The sequence below is a fragment of the Podarcis gaigeae genome, assembly GCF_964106915.1.
Source record: "Podarcis gaigeae genome assembly, chromosome: 11".
In the NCBI taxonomy this organism is placed as follows: Eukaryota; Metazoa; Chordata; class Lepidosauria; order Squamata; family Lacertidae; genus Podarcis; species Podarcis gaigeae.
The window spans coordinates 8,360,117-8,375,283 of record NC_139687.1 but is presented as its reverse complement, the minus strand read 5'-3'; the positions used below and the strand labels follow the sequence as shown (position 1 = coordinate 8,375,283).

Here is a 15,167-nt window from a genome sequence, read left to right as displayed (position 1 = left end):
AGTTCATTGGAAAGGATTCTGTTGCTGCTACTAATAATTCATCAATGTGATGCTTATAGAAACCTTTACAGAACAAACCTTTATAATTTCATGTTTTTGAGATGACCACCTTTTTCCATTTGAGCCAAAGAGAGATTTCTTATAATAAGGATGTTGCTCCTGTTGGACAAATAATGTTCTGTTTGGTGCCAGCAGAAAACATACAGTTGAAGCACTACTGGAACAATTCCTTCTTGGTTTCATAATAAGTTGTTACTGGTGGTTGTCATAAGACAGTTCTGATTCCCATGTTTGAATCAATTAAATAAGATGTGCTTTTAAAAACAAACAAACCCCACCCATTTCATAATGCTGTTATTATACCCAGTTGCTGCCAGTATAGGCCATAGGCTGTGTTTTTATTCTTTTTCCACCTCTGAAAACAGAAGACTATCTGAAAATGCGCGTTACCTAGTAATGACAAAACAGACAAAAGTCATGACTGATTAGACCAGTGATATCTTCCATCATTGGTGTAATCAATTTGTTTTGCATTGTGTGCTTGCCACTTTCGAGGCAAAGACTTATTCCTAGTGAAACTTTCAAGGAACAAGAAGGGGGAAAATGCAAGGATTGACATGAATAAATCCCGAAGGGTCCAACATTTGTAAACCAAGCACTAGGTGGAATGGGTAAACATTTCATCAGAGGGAAAACTCTGGACCCCTTTTTCTCTTCGTTTTACATTCAACCCTGTATTTATTTTAAGAAGGGGCTCTGCATTCCAGCACCCCCCCCCCACATCTTGCAACAACAACAACAACAACAACAAAAACCAACAACTTTATTCTGTTTCCAGGACAAGAAAGGAAGGGAGGCTAAAGCGAATTATGCCCAAGAACGAAAGAAGATTTGTATGTTCTGCTGAGATGGGTGATGATTTCAAATGAACATAGAGGGGGAAAGAGAGAGGCGGAGAAGAAAAGGGTCGGAGGGAGGGAGGGAAGGGGGGGCAGAGGGCTGTTGTTACCACTTTGTCAATTTCATGCTTGGGATCTACTCCAGGGACCATCTCGGGGAAGCTGGCTTGCCTGTTTACCCAAGGAGGTCTGCGCTGATAGCACGTTACGTTGGTTTACTTTACTTTTCTGGAGTTTATTGTAAAAAGGGTGAAGTTTTTCGGATCCATCACGTGACCCTGACAGGTCCTGCCTATTGAGAAAGGCAGACCACCCACATGGAGAGGACGATGGAGCGCTTAATAGAAACAGGCATGCAATTGTGAGCCCGCTCAGCGCACTCTGCAGAATGCCTGCAACCTAGGAGGAGGATTATTATTATTATTATTATTATTATTATTATTATTATTATTATTATTATTATTATTATTTTACACTTTCTGTTCCCTTTCGGAGACCGGGAGGAGGTGCGGGAGAGAAGGTGGAGGGGAAGCGGCGGGCCAGAAGAGAGCTTTGAAGGCAAGCAGGAAAAGGATCGGGGAAAGGGAAAAAAGAAAACCGATGTGCTCCTATCGAAGTCCTCTGCCTCGTCGTCGGCGGCGGCAGCAGCACTGAATGAAATTGGCCAGCCCCACCGGGAGCTCACCCTGCCCCACCGAGGGGCTCAGCGGGGGGATGGTGAGTAAGAGATGCAACGGAAAATGGCTTCTGGGCTGGGAAATGAAGCAGGAAGGGGGGCACCCCTGGGTGGGAGCGGGGATCCAGAGAGAGAGAGATCTCCTGGCAGAGGGCAAATCCTGGCACGGGGGGGGGGGGTGAAACAAGAGGAAGGAAACCCAGGATGGCTTTTTGCTTGGGGGAGAGGAGGCGGAGGGGAGGGAGGCAGCCTGGCCTCGCTCCTGTCACTGCAGGAACACACAGCCCCCCAGGCAGGCAGGCAGCGTCTCGTTTCGCGGTGGGGGCGAGGAGGGCGGCTGCCGCTGGGGGTGGCGAGGACGGAACTGATCGGTGATAATTCGCGTCCAAGGGGGTCTCGGGGATCCTATTTTCACGCTTGGATAGGGTCGCCACCCTGCCTTCCGCCCGCGAGGAGTCCCCCTCCCCGGGAATGAGAGAGAGGGAGAGGGAGAGATTTGTTTCCCTGGGAGAAAAATTTGCTGGACAGCGCGTTGGATTTTGTTGTGTTTCAGGGAGGATTAAGTCGTGTGTGTCTGCTGGGGTTGCCTTCTCTCACCCCCTCCCGCAAAGAACCCCCCCCCCCGATTACCTTTAACTGGCATTTAAAACAAAAAGGGGGAGGTGAGTTTGCCAAGTTGTGGATCTGATTGATTTACAATCCTTGTCTGAACACAAACTTCGTGTTACTCTTCTTTTCCCACGAGCTTTGCAGCATCATCCCACCCCCAACTTCTCTGAGGCTACTCTGGAGTAAGCGGCTTGTAGCTTGATCTTGACTTCGCGAGGGACTCAAACACGATTGTTGGGGGTCCTTGCACGTGAGAATGGGGCTTGCTTCCGAGCAAGCCTAGTGAGCAGAAGGGGAAGATGGGCTCTTTCCGGACGTGTCTTCCAATCTACTGTCGTGGGGATCAGGGCTAGGGGAGAGACAGAGAGGGATCCCTGTGTACGTGTGTGATCTAGCCAAGGGTCGCTGCTCGTTAGTAGTGGCGGTGATCCCTTGGACGTCCCGTTTAAGACGCTTACAGCTTAGGATTTAACAGTTGTCTCCTCGACAGGATGGGACGTTCTCGTCATGAAACATGAAGCCAAACTTTGGCAGGTAATAGAAAACCACCGATTAAAAAGGAGAACCCTACCGGTTGTTTGCACACCTCTTATTTAATAACTGATCCCTTACTCCCCAGCACACTCTTGCCAGACCTTGGTGTGGCATGCATAGGACTAACATTTCATAATGCATCAATCATGGCAACAAAGTCCATTTGAGAATGGTGGAGGCAGGGAAGTAGGTGAGGTTTGTGGTAGGTATCAGTAACCCTTCCCTTTTTAAAAACAGGGATGTAGTTGTGTCATTCCAGACTCTGGGGATAAAGGTCTTAGAGGCGCCTGTCCTTCAGAGGGCAATATTAATTACTTCATTTACTGCCAAGTGTGAAAAGCCAGCCCTGCAGAGTTTAAGAACCCTCCTGCTCAATCTGCTGAACAGACATCTCCCCCCAAGTCCTGCCCTGACAGGGCAACTGTTTCTTTAAAACTGTTGATGTTGTAGGAGCAAGTGGGAAACCTTTGGCCAGGTGTTGATGAACTACAGCTCCCATCAACCTCAGCCAGCATGGCTAAGAATAGCTAAGGCTGATGGGGGTTTGGATTTGATATCCCGCTTTATCACTACCCAAAGGAGTCTCAAAGCGGCTAACATTCTCCTTTCCCTTCCTCCCCCACAACAAACACTCTGTGAGGTGAGTGGGGCTGAGAGACTTCAGAGAAGTGTGACTAGCCCAAGGTCACCCAGCAGCTGCAGGTGGAGGAGTGGGGAATCGAACCCGGTTCACCAGATTATGAGTCCACTGCTCTTAACCACAACACCACACTGACTCTCTGGGTTGTAGTCCAACAACATCAGGCAAGCCAAAGGTTCCTATTCCTATTGCAAAGGCAGTGACAGGGCCACACAAGGAGTTTTGTGGGTGCCCTCAAGGCTTGGAACCCAGACACCCTTCTCCAGGGTCCTCTCCTCTGGACCACACTGCCAGTGTGGGTCGTTTGGGAACCGTTCTAAACATGCTAGATACTGGAGCCTTCCAACCTAACCTTGGCTTTTGTGCAACCTGACTTCCTCTTTGGCTGTTGGTACCCCGTTTAGAACAGGGGACTTCTCAACAGTGGGCTTGCATTCCCATGCTTCTTTTCTGTTTTCCTCAAGCAAACTCTGAGCCCACAGTTTACAGGGCACGGTGTGTTCACTAGGTGTACCTGTGTTCCAAGTCCTTCAGAAATCAATGGAACTGTTGTCTGCAGAAGCTTCCATAGGACAGTCTGGGCTTTCTTCCTGGAAAATGGGTTTCTTTACAAAAAAAATAAATAAATAAAAACCTGGCAGTACAGATTCAAGGTAGTTAAAAATAAAACCAGAGCGGGGGGCCATCCCCAGAGACTCCGGTTAATGGACACATCCACACACCTAAGTAAGGTTCTGTAAAAAGGAAATTTCTGATTCATCAATCTGATTTTTTTATTCGTTTATTTACAGATTGTGGCACAGGGTTGTAGAGACTTTAGTTAATGGACACATCCACACCTAAGTAAGGTTCTGTAAAAAGGAAATAACTTTTCTGATTCATCAATCTGTTTTTTGATTTGTTTATTTACAGACTATGGCATAGGATTGTAATACTCTTGCAAGGCACTGGGAAATGAGGTTTTCCATTTGCACTGGGAGTATTGGAAAGGAAAGTGGGGAAGAAGCCCCCCCCCCTTTTAATTTCCCTTTCCTAATTGCTTTCAGGATGCAGCAGATGGAAAACTGACAGGGCAGAATTCTATGAATTAAAATATCTCTGTCCTCACTGATTTTATCCTTATCACACCCACCCACCTTTTATTTCTTCTCCCTTTGCCGCAGTCCATTCAGAGATGGAGGCGTGATGTCTAAACCGGATTAGCAGCCTGAAAGAAAGGCAGGCACTGAGACTGAATTGCTTTACTTCCTTTTCATTTCTCATGCCTCTATCTCCAGTAAACGTGTGGATCCAGCCGTGGGTCAATGGGATTGCATTGCAAGGCTTTGCGCGCGCGCGCACACACACACACACACACACACAGTGACCAATTTGCTCTTTGGCAGAGATCATAGGCATTAAAACCTGCCTTTTGCCTAATGGGAGGCAGCATGAACAAGCAAGATGGAGAAGAGCTCTTCTGAGGAAAACTATGACCCATTGGGTGATAGTTCAGTGGTAGAGTATCTACATTGGATGCAGAGAGGGCTGAGAATGAATGAAACAGCTGCCCATTTCTACTCAACGTACAATACTGAGCTAGGTGGTACAATGTTCTGTCTTCAGTATAGGCAGCTTCCCGTGTTCCTGTGTTGACCGGGGCAACTTCAGCTTTTTCTCTAGCAAAGCACAGGATTAAAACTGGGATTCTTAGACATTGCAAGGAGAGCCACAAAACCCTTCATCTCCTGCAGTTTCTCCCCCTTATATCTCACCTTTCTTCCATCATGAAACCCTAAGTAGCATAAACGTGGTTCTGATGAAGTATCTTATCTAGGCAGACTCTGGCCTGCTTAGCTTCAGCTAGATGATTGCTTCAGGTATGTTTCAGGCCTTATTCTAGGAAGTGCTAGAATTCTAGACTATGTTGTTTCAGACTGCAGGTAGGGTAGAAGAAGAGTTAGGATTTGATATCCCACTTTATCACTACCCTAAGGAGTCTCAAAGTGGCTAACAATCTCCTTTCCCTTCCTCCCCCACAACAAACACTCTGTGAGTGAGGCTGAGAGACTTCAAAGAAGTGTGACTAGCCCAAGGTCACCCAGCAGCTGCATGTGGAGGAGCGGGGAAGCAAACCCGGTTCACCAGATTACGAGTCTACCGCTCTTAACCACTACCTTTATCAAAAAGAATTACATTTTTTGTCTTTTGATGTGCTAGCTTACCATATGCAGGAATTGGGAAATGAGGCTCATTTTGCATAAGGGAATATTCCTCCCCACTTTCAAAATTGCTTCCAATGCAACTAAAAGAGAAGTTTCGGAGAGCATTCAGAATATGATTCCCTCCACCTGTACCCTGAAATAGTACAAAAATTTACTGCTTCCCAGTCCTCCTACCTCATTCTGTTTATATAATGCATAGATCAGTTGACTGGTCCAGGAAAGAAAACATTAAGCCCCTTACCCCTGAACCTGTGTCAGCTGATGAGAGGCAGTCTAGTCTATACAAACGATGGATTCAAGTAGTACACCTTGGCTACAGATGGAAGATGCGATGTCTGAATAATGCAGTTCCTCAACACACACACACACACATGAGAGAGAGAGAGAGAGAGAGAAGTAAACTTCACCTTTACAAAGAAAAAGAGTATGGGTGAGAGAGATTGGTTTATCCCATCACTTCAACATTGTGATTTTCCACATGCAAGAGCTTTTCTCTTAGAAAAGCAGAACACAAATGGGTTCCACTCCTGTAGCCTGAAGTGGTACAGTCAAGAAAAAAGCAACTGCTTAGTTTTAATGGAGCTGATGATGCTGGACAGCAAATTTAGACAGCATTTTCACTTTGCTGAGGTCTCTCCTTTTACCATCTGCCTCCCTCTCCTTTGCTTTCATTCTTGAAAAGCTAGGAGATAATTGACGGGTTAACATCAGCTGTTTACCTTACACTTAAAAATTCAAGCATCTCCCCTCTTCTTGGCCTTCACTTAGAGAGGCTCACAGTGATAAATTTCAGACTAAAAAGGAAAACTGATCTCTCTTCCCAAAATGCATATTTGGGGATGGTGTGTGTACATAAATGCATGAAGATTTGTCATATCTGAGACACACAAAGATAAAAGTTAGAAACATTGACTTTGCGCCCTCCAGCAGAATCACTCATTTTTCTATGGGTCATATCTTACAGCTTATCACGTGAAGATAATTTCATGTATGTTTTTATTAAGAAAGAAAATAGCACCACTGAAAACCCCAAATACAAAGTAAGGTAAAAGTAAAGGGATGGCCGACTCTGGGGTTGTGGTGCTCATCTCGCTTTATTGGCCGAGGGAGCCGGCGCACAGCTTCCAGGTCATGTGGCCAGCATGACTAAGCCGCTTCTGGCGAACCAGAGCAGCGCACAGAAATGCCGTTTACCTTCCTGCCGGAGCGGTACCTATTTATCTACTTGCACTTTGACGTGCTTTCAAACTGCTAGGTTGGCAGGAGCAGGGACCGAGCAATGGGAGCTCACCCTGTTGTGGGGATTCGAACCGCCGACCTTCTGATCAGCAAGTCCTAGGCTCTGTGGTTTAATCCACAGCGCCACCCCAAATACAAAGTAACCACAACCAAATACAGTAGTCTCTGTCAGCACCAAGTCCTGGGTTTTGAGAGGTAGGAAGTCCCCAGTCAGAAGGCTGACTTCTAGGAGAGCTTAGGACTGGTTTTTCCTCATTTTAAAAGACACTATGTTGTGGGGGTGGGTCAGGACTTGTGACCCTCCAGGTATTGCCAAAGTTGCAATCAGTCCTGACCAATTGCCATGGGAGTTGGAGTCCAGCGACAGCTGGGGGTGGCAGAGTTTCCCACCACTGCGAGATTTATTTATTGTTTTAAGCCTGAGTTTCTAATCCTCAGGATGGTAAGACTGTTCAGTGGAAGGTGGAGGGAGGACTCTGGAGTTGGGCAGAGGGCATTCACCTGTGTACTGTCCATATAGCTGGATAGACCTTAGAGTAATAGCTGTCAACCTTCTCAGATGCATCCTGCTTTTAAATCTGGGACCACCCTTTCAGCTGCTGCTGCTGGTGGTGTCTTTCTTATTTTTTCTCTACAACATACACAGGATAACAGTGCTCCTATAGTTTAATCACTGTACAGTCGTACGGGGGATTTGCCAGGTGCCAGGTGCAAGATATTATGTGTACCTTTGGAAAGCTGCACAGGCCAAAAAATAAATCAATCTTCCACAGACGCTGCTCTGCCTTTCTTTCCATCTTGTAACCTTTCTACTCTCATCTTTAAAAACAAACAAACCACTAAAACCATCTTGAGGACTAGAAACTCAGGCTTTTAAAAATGTCATTTTCTTGTTGCATTAAGAAGGTCTTCTTTCAGAATGAAGAGAGGCAGTCCCAAGTCTTCCTGGAAATTGTGATGCTGCCCCTGGTACAAACCTATCTGTGGGGTTTGGCTCGCCAGCCCCGAGAGTTTCCGTTTGCACGGGCGCCTTCTCCCTAACTGGGATGCCCTTCCCATGCTCCTTAACCCAGGGGCCTCCCATCCTGACTCCCTCCTCCCTCCCTGGTGAACTTGGGGCTCTCGGGGCCTTTGGTGGCCCTCTCGCCCGGAGATCTCTGCGGGGCGACCCGCCTGCTTTCCTGCGCGTAGGAGCTGCAGATCCCTCCTCCGCTCCTTTGTGGCGTGCGAAGCAGCTTGCCATTAAAGGAGATCAGGGGTAATTAGCCGCATTATTTTGACAAGTTGGCTCGAGCGGTTCCCTTTCTGACGCTGCCGAGGAGGGGACCCAGAAGGAAGGCGGGCGGGGGCCGAGGCGAGGGCGGCTTGAGTCCTGCCGTTCCGGGGCCTTTCCCAAGCCCCGGCTCGCTCTTTGCAAAAGCCTCTCCGCGGACGCTGCTGCTGCTGCAGCCGCCGCCCAGGATGCTGAAGTGGAAACCCGCCAGGCAAAGGTGAATCTCATCACAACACACTCAGTCTGTTAGCAATGGGCTTTGTACAAGTGTAAAAAGCGGGCCTGTACTAAGTTAGGAAAGTCACGCGTGTCCTTGTTCATACATGCACAGAAACACGTGTGTAGCCACATCTAAAACTGCTCAGTTGTCTTAAATCCCTCCTCCTAAGTACAGTAGGCCTACTCGGAGGTAAGTGTAATGACTCCTTAGTCATTACTAACTCAAGCCCCATTGATTTCAAGGGGATGCCTGGATCCAGCTCATTATTAGTACTTATTCAGAGTTGTCCTGAAATTGCCAACAGGTTGAGCCGTGACCAACCTTAGTTCAAATCATTGCTTAAGACGCAGGGAGAGCGACTCTTCTCAAGGTGAGAAGCGGTGTGGTGGTCTCTGTAATACACACAGAGGCACACACCTGTCTGTTCCAGGTCTCATTTCAGTGACAGTCCTGTCTCTGCCACTGACATTCTCTCTCTTTTAGCATTTCTCAAGAAGGAACAAATACTTCATTCTTCGGTTGTTGTGATAGGTTGGGGGGAAAACAAAAAAACCATGCTGCACGCTTAAAGCTTTGCAAATTACCTGTACTCCCAGTAAGCAAGGCCGGGGACTTTCCTCTAACAAAACACGCATTAGCTCAGGCTGCACCGTGAAAGAGGATGCAAACACACTCATGCCAACTCCTTGAAGAGTTTCACGTCTTGCCTCCCTCTCCCCTCCCCGCCCCCACGTGAAGGCAGGTGGTTTATTTCAACGTCGTCTCTTTTTATGAATGTAACCGGATGCTGCAAGGCCTCGCTTTACGACCTCGGCATGGCAAGGACAGATCGAAACTCTGGAAGTTCTCTCGCCACCTAGGAGGACTTCTCTATGGTGGCTGGTCCCAGTGCACCGAGGTTGCTTGGAAGGGCGATTGTTGTGGCGCCAAGGGAAGGTTTCTAATGAAATGCAGATCGCGCTGCAACCAGGCGAGAAAGAAAAGGCCAGCTGGAGCGATGGCTGGCCTGGGCCCGCTGCAGGCCTTGCCTCGTCCCTCCATTCTCCCAGGCCACGTGGAAAAAGCAAGACGCCAAAGAACGGCAGGCAGACCGGGCCCGTGGAGCCCGATAACACACACACACACACACAAAGGCAGCGCTCCGTCTCCCTTAAATCCGCAGGAGGAGCCTCGCGATTCCTTCTTGAAGTTGACAAATCCTGCTGCCCAGGCACAAGCTACATGCGCGGGCCATGCATATTAAAGGTAACAATGCGGACCAATGTAAAGAAGAAAGGACAGATGGATCAGGGGCAACGTGCTCGCGAGGAAAGCGGCCGCGCTCTTTCGTGCGCATCAGCCAGGAGGCAAATTGGAGACGTCCTCCGCTCCGACCACCCACGTCGAGAGGAGACTTTTACACTGAGAGACACACACACACAATATTGCAGAAACAAGGCCAATTAGATCCCTTCGGTAATTCATCTCTTGTGTATGAAATTAACCAGACCACAGGAAGAGGGGGGCAGAGGGAGGCGGAGGATATATTAAGATAGGGCTTGTTAAATTTGAGCCGCCAGGTTGTGTTTGGGGACCAACATTTTAACCGGCATAGGGCGAGGGCTTTGGAAAGGAAAAGGGCGCGGGGAGGGGTTAGCCTGTAATGGGGAATTATGCAAAAGGGAGAGCAGGGCCACAGAAGTGTGACCCCCGCCCCGGGGAGGGACTTCTTTGCAGCTTCATCCTGGTCATGTTAGCTCGGAAGTAAACCCTGTTCTAAGACTGGGAATTTCTTGATGCTTGAAAAGCTGCCAGAGAATTAGAGGACGGTGGTAGCACGCCAACCAAGGGATGCTATTATGGGATACCCCTTAGGTATTGTTGCTTCGGGGAATTATACACGGCTTTATCCCGCGAGTCCTATCTAGCAGTATTTTGTGTTTTTTTTTGCCTTCCCAGTTCCCACATGCATCACGCCAATTTTATTCCAGGCAGTAAGTACTGGTACCTTACTCGAGACTGGTTAACGTGCTGTAACTACTACACAGCCTGATTTCCAATACGTGCTTTCGCGTTTGTGGGTGGCATTTTAATCCGCATGAGTGACTGACAAGGTGAAACTGGAGCAGGGTAGTGATTCCAAATCACCGCCACATTCAGAATAAAGGTTTGCTACCGACTGGTGTATTTGTCTCATCGGTATTGTAACAATTCGATTCGGACCATTGGTCCATCTAACTCAGCACTGCCAGCACTGACTGGCAGCGGCTCGGCAAGGTTTCAGGCAAGAGCCATATCTGGCGACAGTGAGCGTTGAACACGCTCGCTGTCACTAAACAGCCTCTCCCCAGGGAGGGGTTGCTCGCAGAGCACAAATGGTCACGTTCAGACCAACCCACAAACCCCTTGCGTTGCGTTAGCGGCTGATGCGGATCGGTAGCCTGCAAATGGTTAAAACTGCCACTTCTTGAACAATAGACACCGCGACACCAGTAACCACTCTCTGATGTCGACAAGCAAGGTCGAGGTTCCACTGGGATTTATTTAAGTGTTTGCTCCGGAGGAAGCGGTTTGCGGATCGCAGCCCTAATGCAATTCCCAGCTCGTTTCCCCATCCCAATTTAATTATCCTTATGGGGTTTTTATGATTAGCAGGAGCTTTCCTCGCCTTGCAACTGCCTCTCTGCAAAAAGTCAACACGTGCCTTGGGAGGAACGAGACTTCTTTAGAAACCAGCGCGCTTTTTCGCGTGATTGCCGCTGGTGCCAACCGGGGAGGCGCGGAGAGAGGAACCGATAACCTGACATCTCTTTCGCCGCAACAACCGCATTTCGGAGAAAGATCTGCAGAGTGAGCCGCTGAGCATTTGAGATCAGGGTCAGGCCGGCGTGAATCCGGCGCTCTGATCCCCCGAGCCCGGCTGGCGCAGCAAAACGCCACCCCCCGAAATGTAGCGCAGAACTGAATGGAAAAGTCCTCTGTCGCCTCGCCATTGGCTAGCAGGAATGGTCGCGGCTTGCTATTGGGCAGCGTGAAGGGGAGAGCCCTCCTTTAGGAATGTACTATGGCTTGTCTGGCATTTTTCTCGGGGGGGGGGGGAGAGAAAGGGGTGGGGACGGCGCGGTGCCTCCTTTCCCGCTTAGCTGCTCGGAGCCGGACTGGACTCCCGTGCGCTTCGCCTTCTGCGCGCTAAAGCGAAGAGGCAGCCAGATTTCGTGCATTGGGGAAGCCCAGCCTTGTTTGCACAACCTCGAGCCAGTCAGTCACGTGAAAGCCTCAGCCCGCCCCCGGGGCCGGCCTCCTTTTCTCTGAATGTGCGGTGCTGCCACCCCCCCCCCCGCCCCGGTCTTTCCCTCAATGAATACACACAAGCTTTCTCCTTAAAGCAACACTCTCCCATTTCACTCCCTCCACCAACACTAAAACTCTTGTAACTTTTCCGGGCCGAAAAGTGGAAGGGGGGGGGAGAGAGGGAACGCGGCTTCACGGAGGTGGCGGGAGGAGGACATACATACGACACGAGGATCTCGCGTTCTTTTTGCAGGGCAGAATTTCCACGCTCTGAATTCTGCTCGGGGTCGCGGCGGCGGCGGCGGTCGAGTAACTAGGACGCGCACGGGCGAAATTTCGCTCTGGGCAAACTAAACATTTGAAAAATGAAAGGGAAACATGATATTCCGGTTACACCACGTACGAGGACGGTAATCGTGTTATCCCCGCAAAAAAACAACAACACCCACATTAAAGACCACACCATGCGGTTTAATATATGCACGCACGCGCGTGTATCGCGACTGATGTTAAAAACAACACGAGGAAATATGGAGAGGTGGTGCAATTATTTCTATAGCGGTCTGGAGCTTTAAAGCATCCGCCAGCAAGACTTTTGCTCTTAAGGATTATAAAAACTGGATCGCCCGCCCCCAGCCCTGAAGCGAGCAACTTGCCTGCGCTTTCAGCTTTTCAGTCTGTTATTTCAAGTATTAAGGTTTCATTGTGGTCTTTTTCTTAATACAGCTGCCTGTTTTCTTGTAAGGAACGCAGGCTTCTCTTTTCGGTTCACAAAAAAAGAGGAGAGAGAAATATCTGGCTCTGCGCAACGCAGTGTCCACCCCCTGTCATTATTTGTGCAAGTCTAGGAATTCATCTTGGACCTCCCAGTATTCGCTGCAGCTTGAGGCCAAAGTGTCTCTAAAGGGATTTTCTTTTAAAGGCTTCGGGTATCGCTAAAGCCTCCTTTTTCTCTCTCCGCACTGCCCCCATCCCGCACGGTCCCACTTTCCTCTTAAGGGGGGGGGGGGAATAAATAAACCGAGATTTATTTTAGTAGGTCGATCGTGAGGAAATTCAGTACAGTATGTTAGTTTTTTAAAACGCAACTCCCCCCCTTAAACCCCCCCTCCGCCGCCGCCTTCCACGGTCTTTCCTTCTGCTTAACACACACACTTTCGTGAAAAGAAAAAAGGAGAAAGGGGGGAAAGAGAGAGAGAGAAATGACTGGAGTGAGCGAGAGAGAGAGGAAAAAAAGAGAAGCATTCCTTAATGGAAGTATTGCATGCAAAGAAGACTGGCTCTCTTTACGGCTCCCCTGAAGTTGGAGATGCACACACACAAGGCTCGCCTGCCTGGGTGGTCTCTCTACTTTGGTGAGCTGTTGCTAAGCAGCTAATAATAGTCATGTTTGCTGAGTAATTTCTGCCCTCGTCGAGCCAATCGCAGGCCAGAAACCCAAGCCATCTGACAGCCCCAGGGGCGGGATTTCAGTTCTCTCTCTCGGCCCCCCTCCCCGCGCTCTCCCCTCTCCCTTTCACCCCTCCTCCTCCTCCTCTTTATCCAAATGGAGAGAGTGCCTTCTCCCCCCTCCTCCTCCTCCCCCCCTCCCCTCCTTCATCTCTGCTATTGAAGCAAGGGAGCTGTTGCCTGCTGCTGCATACACGCAGAGGAAGAAAGAGCGAGAGATACACGCATCTCGAGGAGACGGGGAGCCCGGGGAGATCTTAAGAGACAGCGCTGCTGCACCCAGACAGAATGATACAGCCCACCGAGACGGAGGAGAAGCCGCAGCAGCAGCAGCAGCAGCAGCAGCACCGCCGCCGCCGCCACCAGCGCTGAGATCAAGGCTCCCTTCAAGCCCCCTTCTGCTTCGGCGAGGAAAAGGAGACCGGAGGGGGAGTCTGGCTTTTCTTCCCGCGGCCGGACGGTGAGGAGCCTGGAGAGCGACCGCAGCCCGAGAGGACGAGGCGGGGGGAAGGCGAGCCCGCCGAGAGCGCCTGGCCCCGCTCACCCTCGCACACTGGATGTGGGACGCGGCGGCGGCGGCGGCGGCGACCTCCGGATCCTCGCGAAATGTTGCAATGGAAGGCTCGGGGTCTGACTCGCCGGGAGCAGCTAGGGCAGCAACTTCAGCAGCAGCAGCAGCCAACGCGGTATGAAGAAGTGGTCTGTCAGCAGCAGAGCGTCGCCCCCGAGCCAGCCCACCCCCGGTCCCGCTGGATCGCCCCGGAGCAGCAGCAGCGCGCTGGGGGGAACCGCGCGGGACGCAGCCCCTGGGTCGCCAGAACAACAGCAGCAGCGGCGGCGGCAGCCCCGGCTGCGCGGCGGCAACATGGCCTCAGCTGTTAATGCCTCCGAGCCGGAGAACAGCAGCGGCGATGGAGGAGGCGGCGGCGGCGGCGGCTGCAGAGAGCCGGATCAGCCGGGGAGAAGCGGCAGCAGGAGGCGGAGGAGGACCGGCGGGAACAGACGCGCCGCGCCTCCCGATCCGGAATATCTGCAGCGGCCGAGCTACTGTGATGCAGGCTTCGCCTTGGAGCAGATAGCTAAGGTGCTTCCCCGAGCTGGGGCTTCCTCGCCGGAATTTCCTTTTCTCCGAAAGGGGTGGTGGTGGTTGAAAGGGAAGAGTCGCCAATAAAACGCTGGGAGAATGTTAGTTATGCATGTGTGCGAGGGGGTGTGTGGGTGTCCGCGGCTCCTTAGTGGCAGAGAGAGAGAGAGAGTGAGAGAGTCCTGTTTTTCCCCTCCCGCCTCGAAGCCACTTTTTCCTGGGGTCTGTGTTTGTGCTTTACACATCTCTAATTAAAGTTACCCGGGATGATTTCTCTGTTTCCCTCCCATCCTCCTTGGTGATCTCTGGGTCCCCCCCCCTTCCCCCCCCACATCTCTTTCTTTCCTTTTCTTTCCTTCGGATTTAATTTTCTGTCCAAGCTCTTTAAATGTTTCAGAGAAGAAAAAATCAATTCCAATACTTTACATTCCTACCTAACACCCCCCAAGCCCCCTTTACACACACACACACACACACACACAGGCTTTGCTTTTATTCACCGGGTTAAGTTTCCATAGCAAAGAAATCTCACCGAATGTCGTGCTTCACCTCCAGCGGCAAGAGAGCAGAGTGAAAGTTGTAAACAAATTGCTACCTTAAATCTCCCCGGTTCTGGTCAAAGATTGCGCGCACGCTCTCTCGCTTCGCCTTGAGACTCGCGATTCTGGAAAAGGGAATTTTGCAGGGATTACCGAAGGCGAGGGGGGCGGGGAGTTCAAAGTGAGCAGCATCCTCCCGGCCCGATCGTTTCATTTCAGTGAGCAGATATTATTATTATTATTATTATTATTATTATTATTATTTATTTGTTTTTTTGAAGGCTTTTTGGTGGGGGTGGGAACAAGAAATCCATGTGGCTGCCCTCTTCCGTCCACAAATATTGTCGTAACTTTACAGATGGCTGCTCTGCTTCCTAATTCAGATCACACAGCGTCTCCAAACCGTATGGAAATGGATAACTCTTATTAGCTTGTGATGTTAAGGGCGCTGTGGACCACGTGGGCCGAGAGTTTACTACGAAGTAGGGGAAGGCAAGGAATGAATGATGGCAACAATTTGTGATTAAGTAG

General features: G+C 50.0%; 2 protein-coding genes and 2 long non-coding RNA genes across 10 annotated transcripts in view; 2 read left to right on the top strand and 2 right to left on the bottom strand.

Moving 5' to 3' along the window:
- The first annotated feature begins 1,223 nt into the window (after positions 1 to 1,223).
- The window catches only part of PTCH1 (patched 1), a 112,766-nt gene continuing 98,822 nt past the window's right edge, over positions 1,224 to 15,167 (top strand). For 4 of the 6 annotated variants that reach the window (XR_014555941.1, XR_014555942.1, XR_014555943.1 and 1 more), the window contains exon 1: positions 13,098 to 14,097. Coding sequence is in view for 2 of the 6 variants with exons in the window: in XM_083701886.1 (XP_083558012.1) it covers positions 13,702 to 14,097 (396 nt within the window). In the remaining 4 variants the exon portion in view is untranslated. Of the gene's footprint in view, positions 1,617 to 13,094; positions 14,098 to 15,167 lie in introns of those variants that run through there. The other 2 variants (XM_083701887.1, XR_014555940.1) reach the window with 2 other exon arrangements.
- On the bottom strand, positions 2,341 to 12,522 carry LOC310826840. 2 transcript variants are annotated; one of them, XR_014556015.1, is made up of 3 exons: positions 11,785 to 12,522; positions 3,873 to 3,963; positions 2,341 to 2,709 (listed from the first exon to the last, which is right to left on the bottom strand). It is a non-coding gene; the product is annotated as an uncharacterized lncRNA (long non-coding RNA). The 2 variants fall into 2 exon arrangements; XR_014556016.1 differs by lacking the exon at positions 11,785 to 12,522 and adding an exon at positions 8,879 to 11,773.
- LOC310826841 lies at positions 4,375 to 8,829 on the bottom strand. Its single transcript, XR_014556017.1, has 2 exons — positions 6,921 to 8,829; positions 4,375 to 6,582 (listed from the first exon to the last, which is right to left on the bottom strand). It is a non-coding gene; the product is annotated as an uncharacterized lncRNA (long non-coding RNA).
- Positions 13,837 to 15,167, top strand: part of FANCC (FA complementation group C) — a 193,901-nt gene continuing 192,570 nt past the window's right edge. Inside the window, exon 1 of the transcript XR_014555964.1 lies at positions 13,837 to 13,853. The gene's annotated coding sequence lies outside the window, so the exon portion shown is untranslated. The remainder of the gene's footprint in view (positions 13,854 to 15,167) is intronic.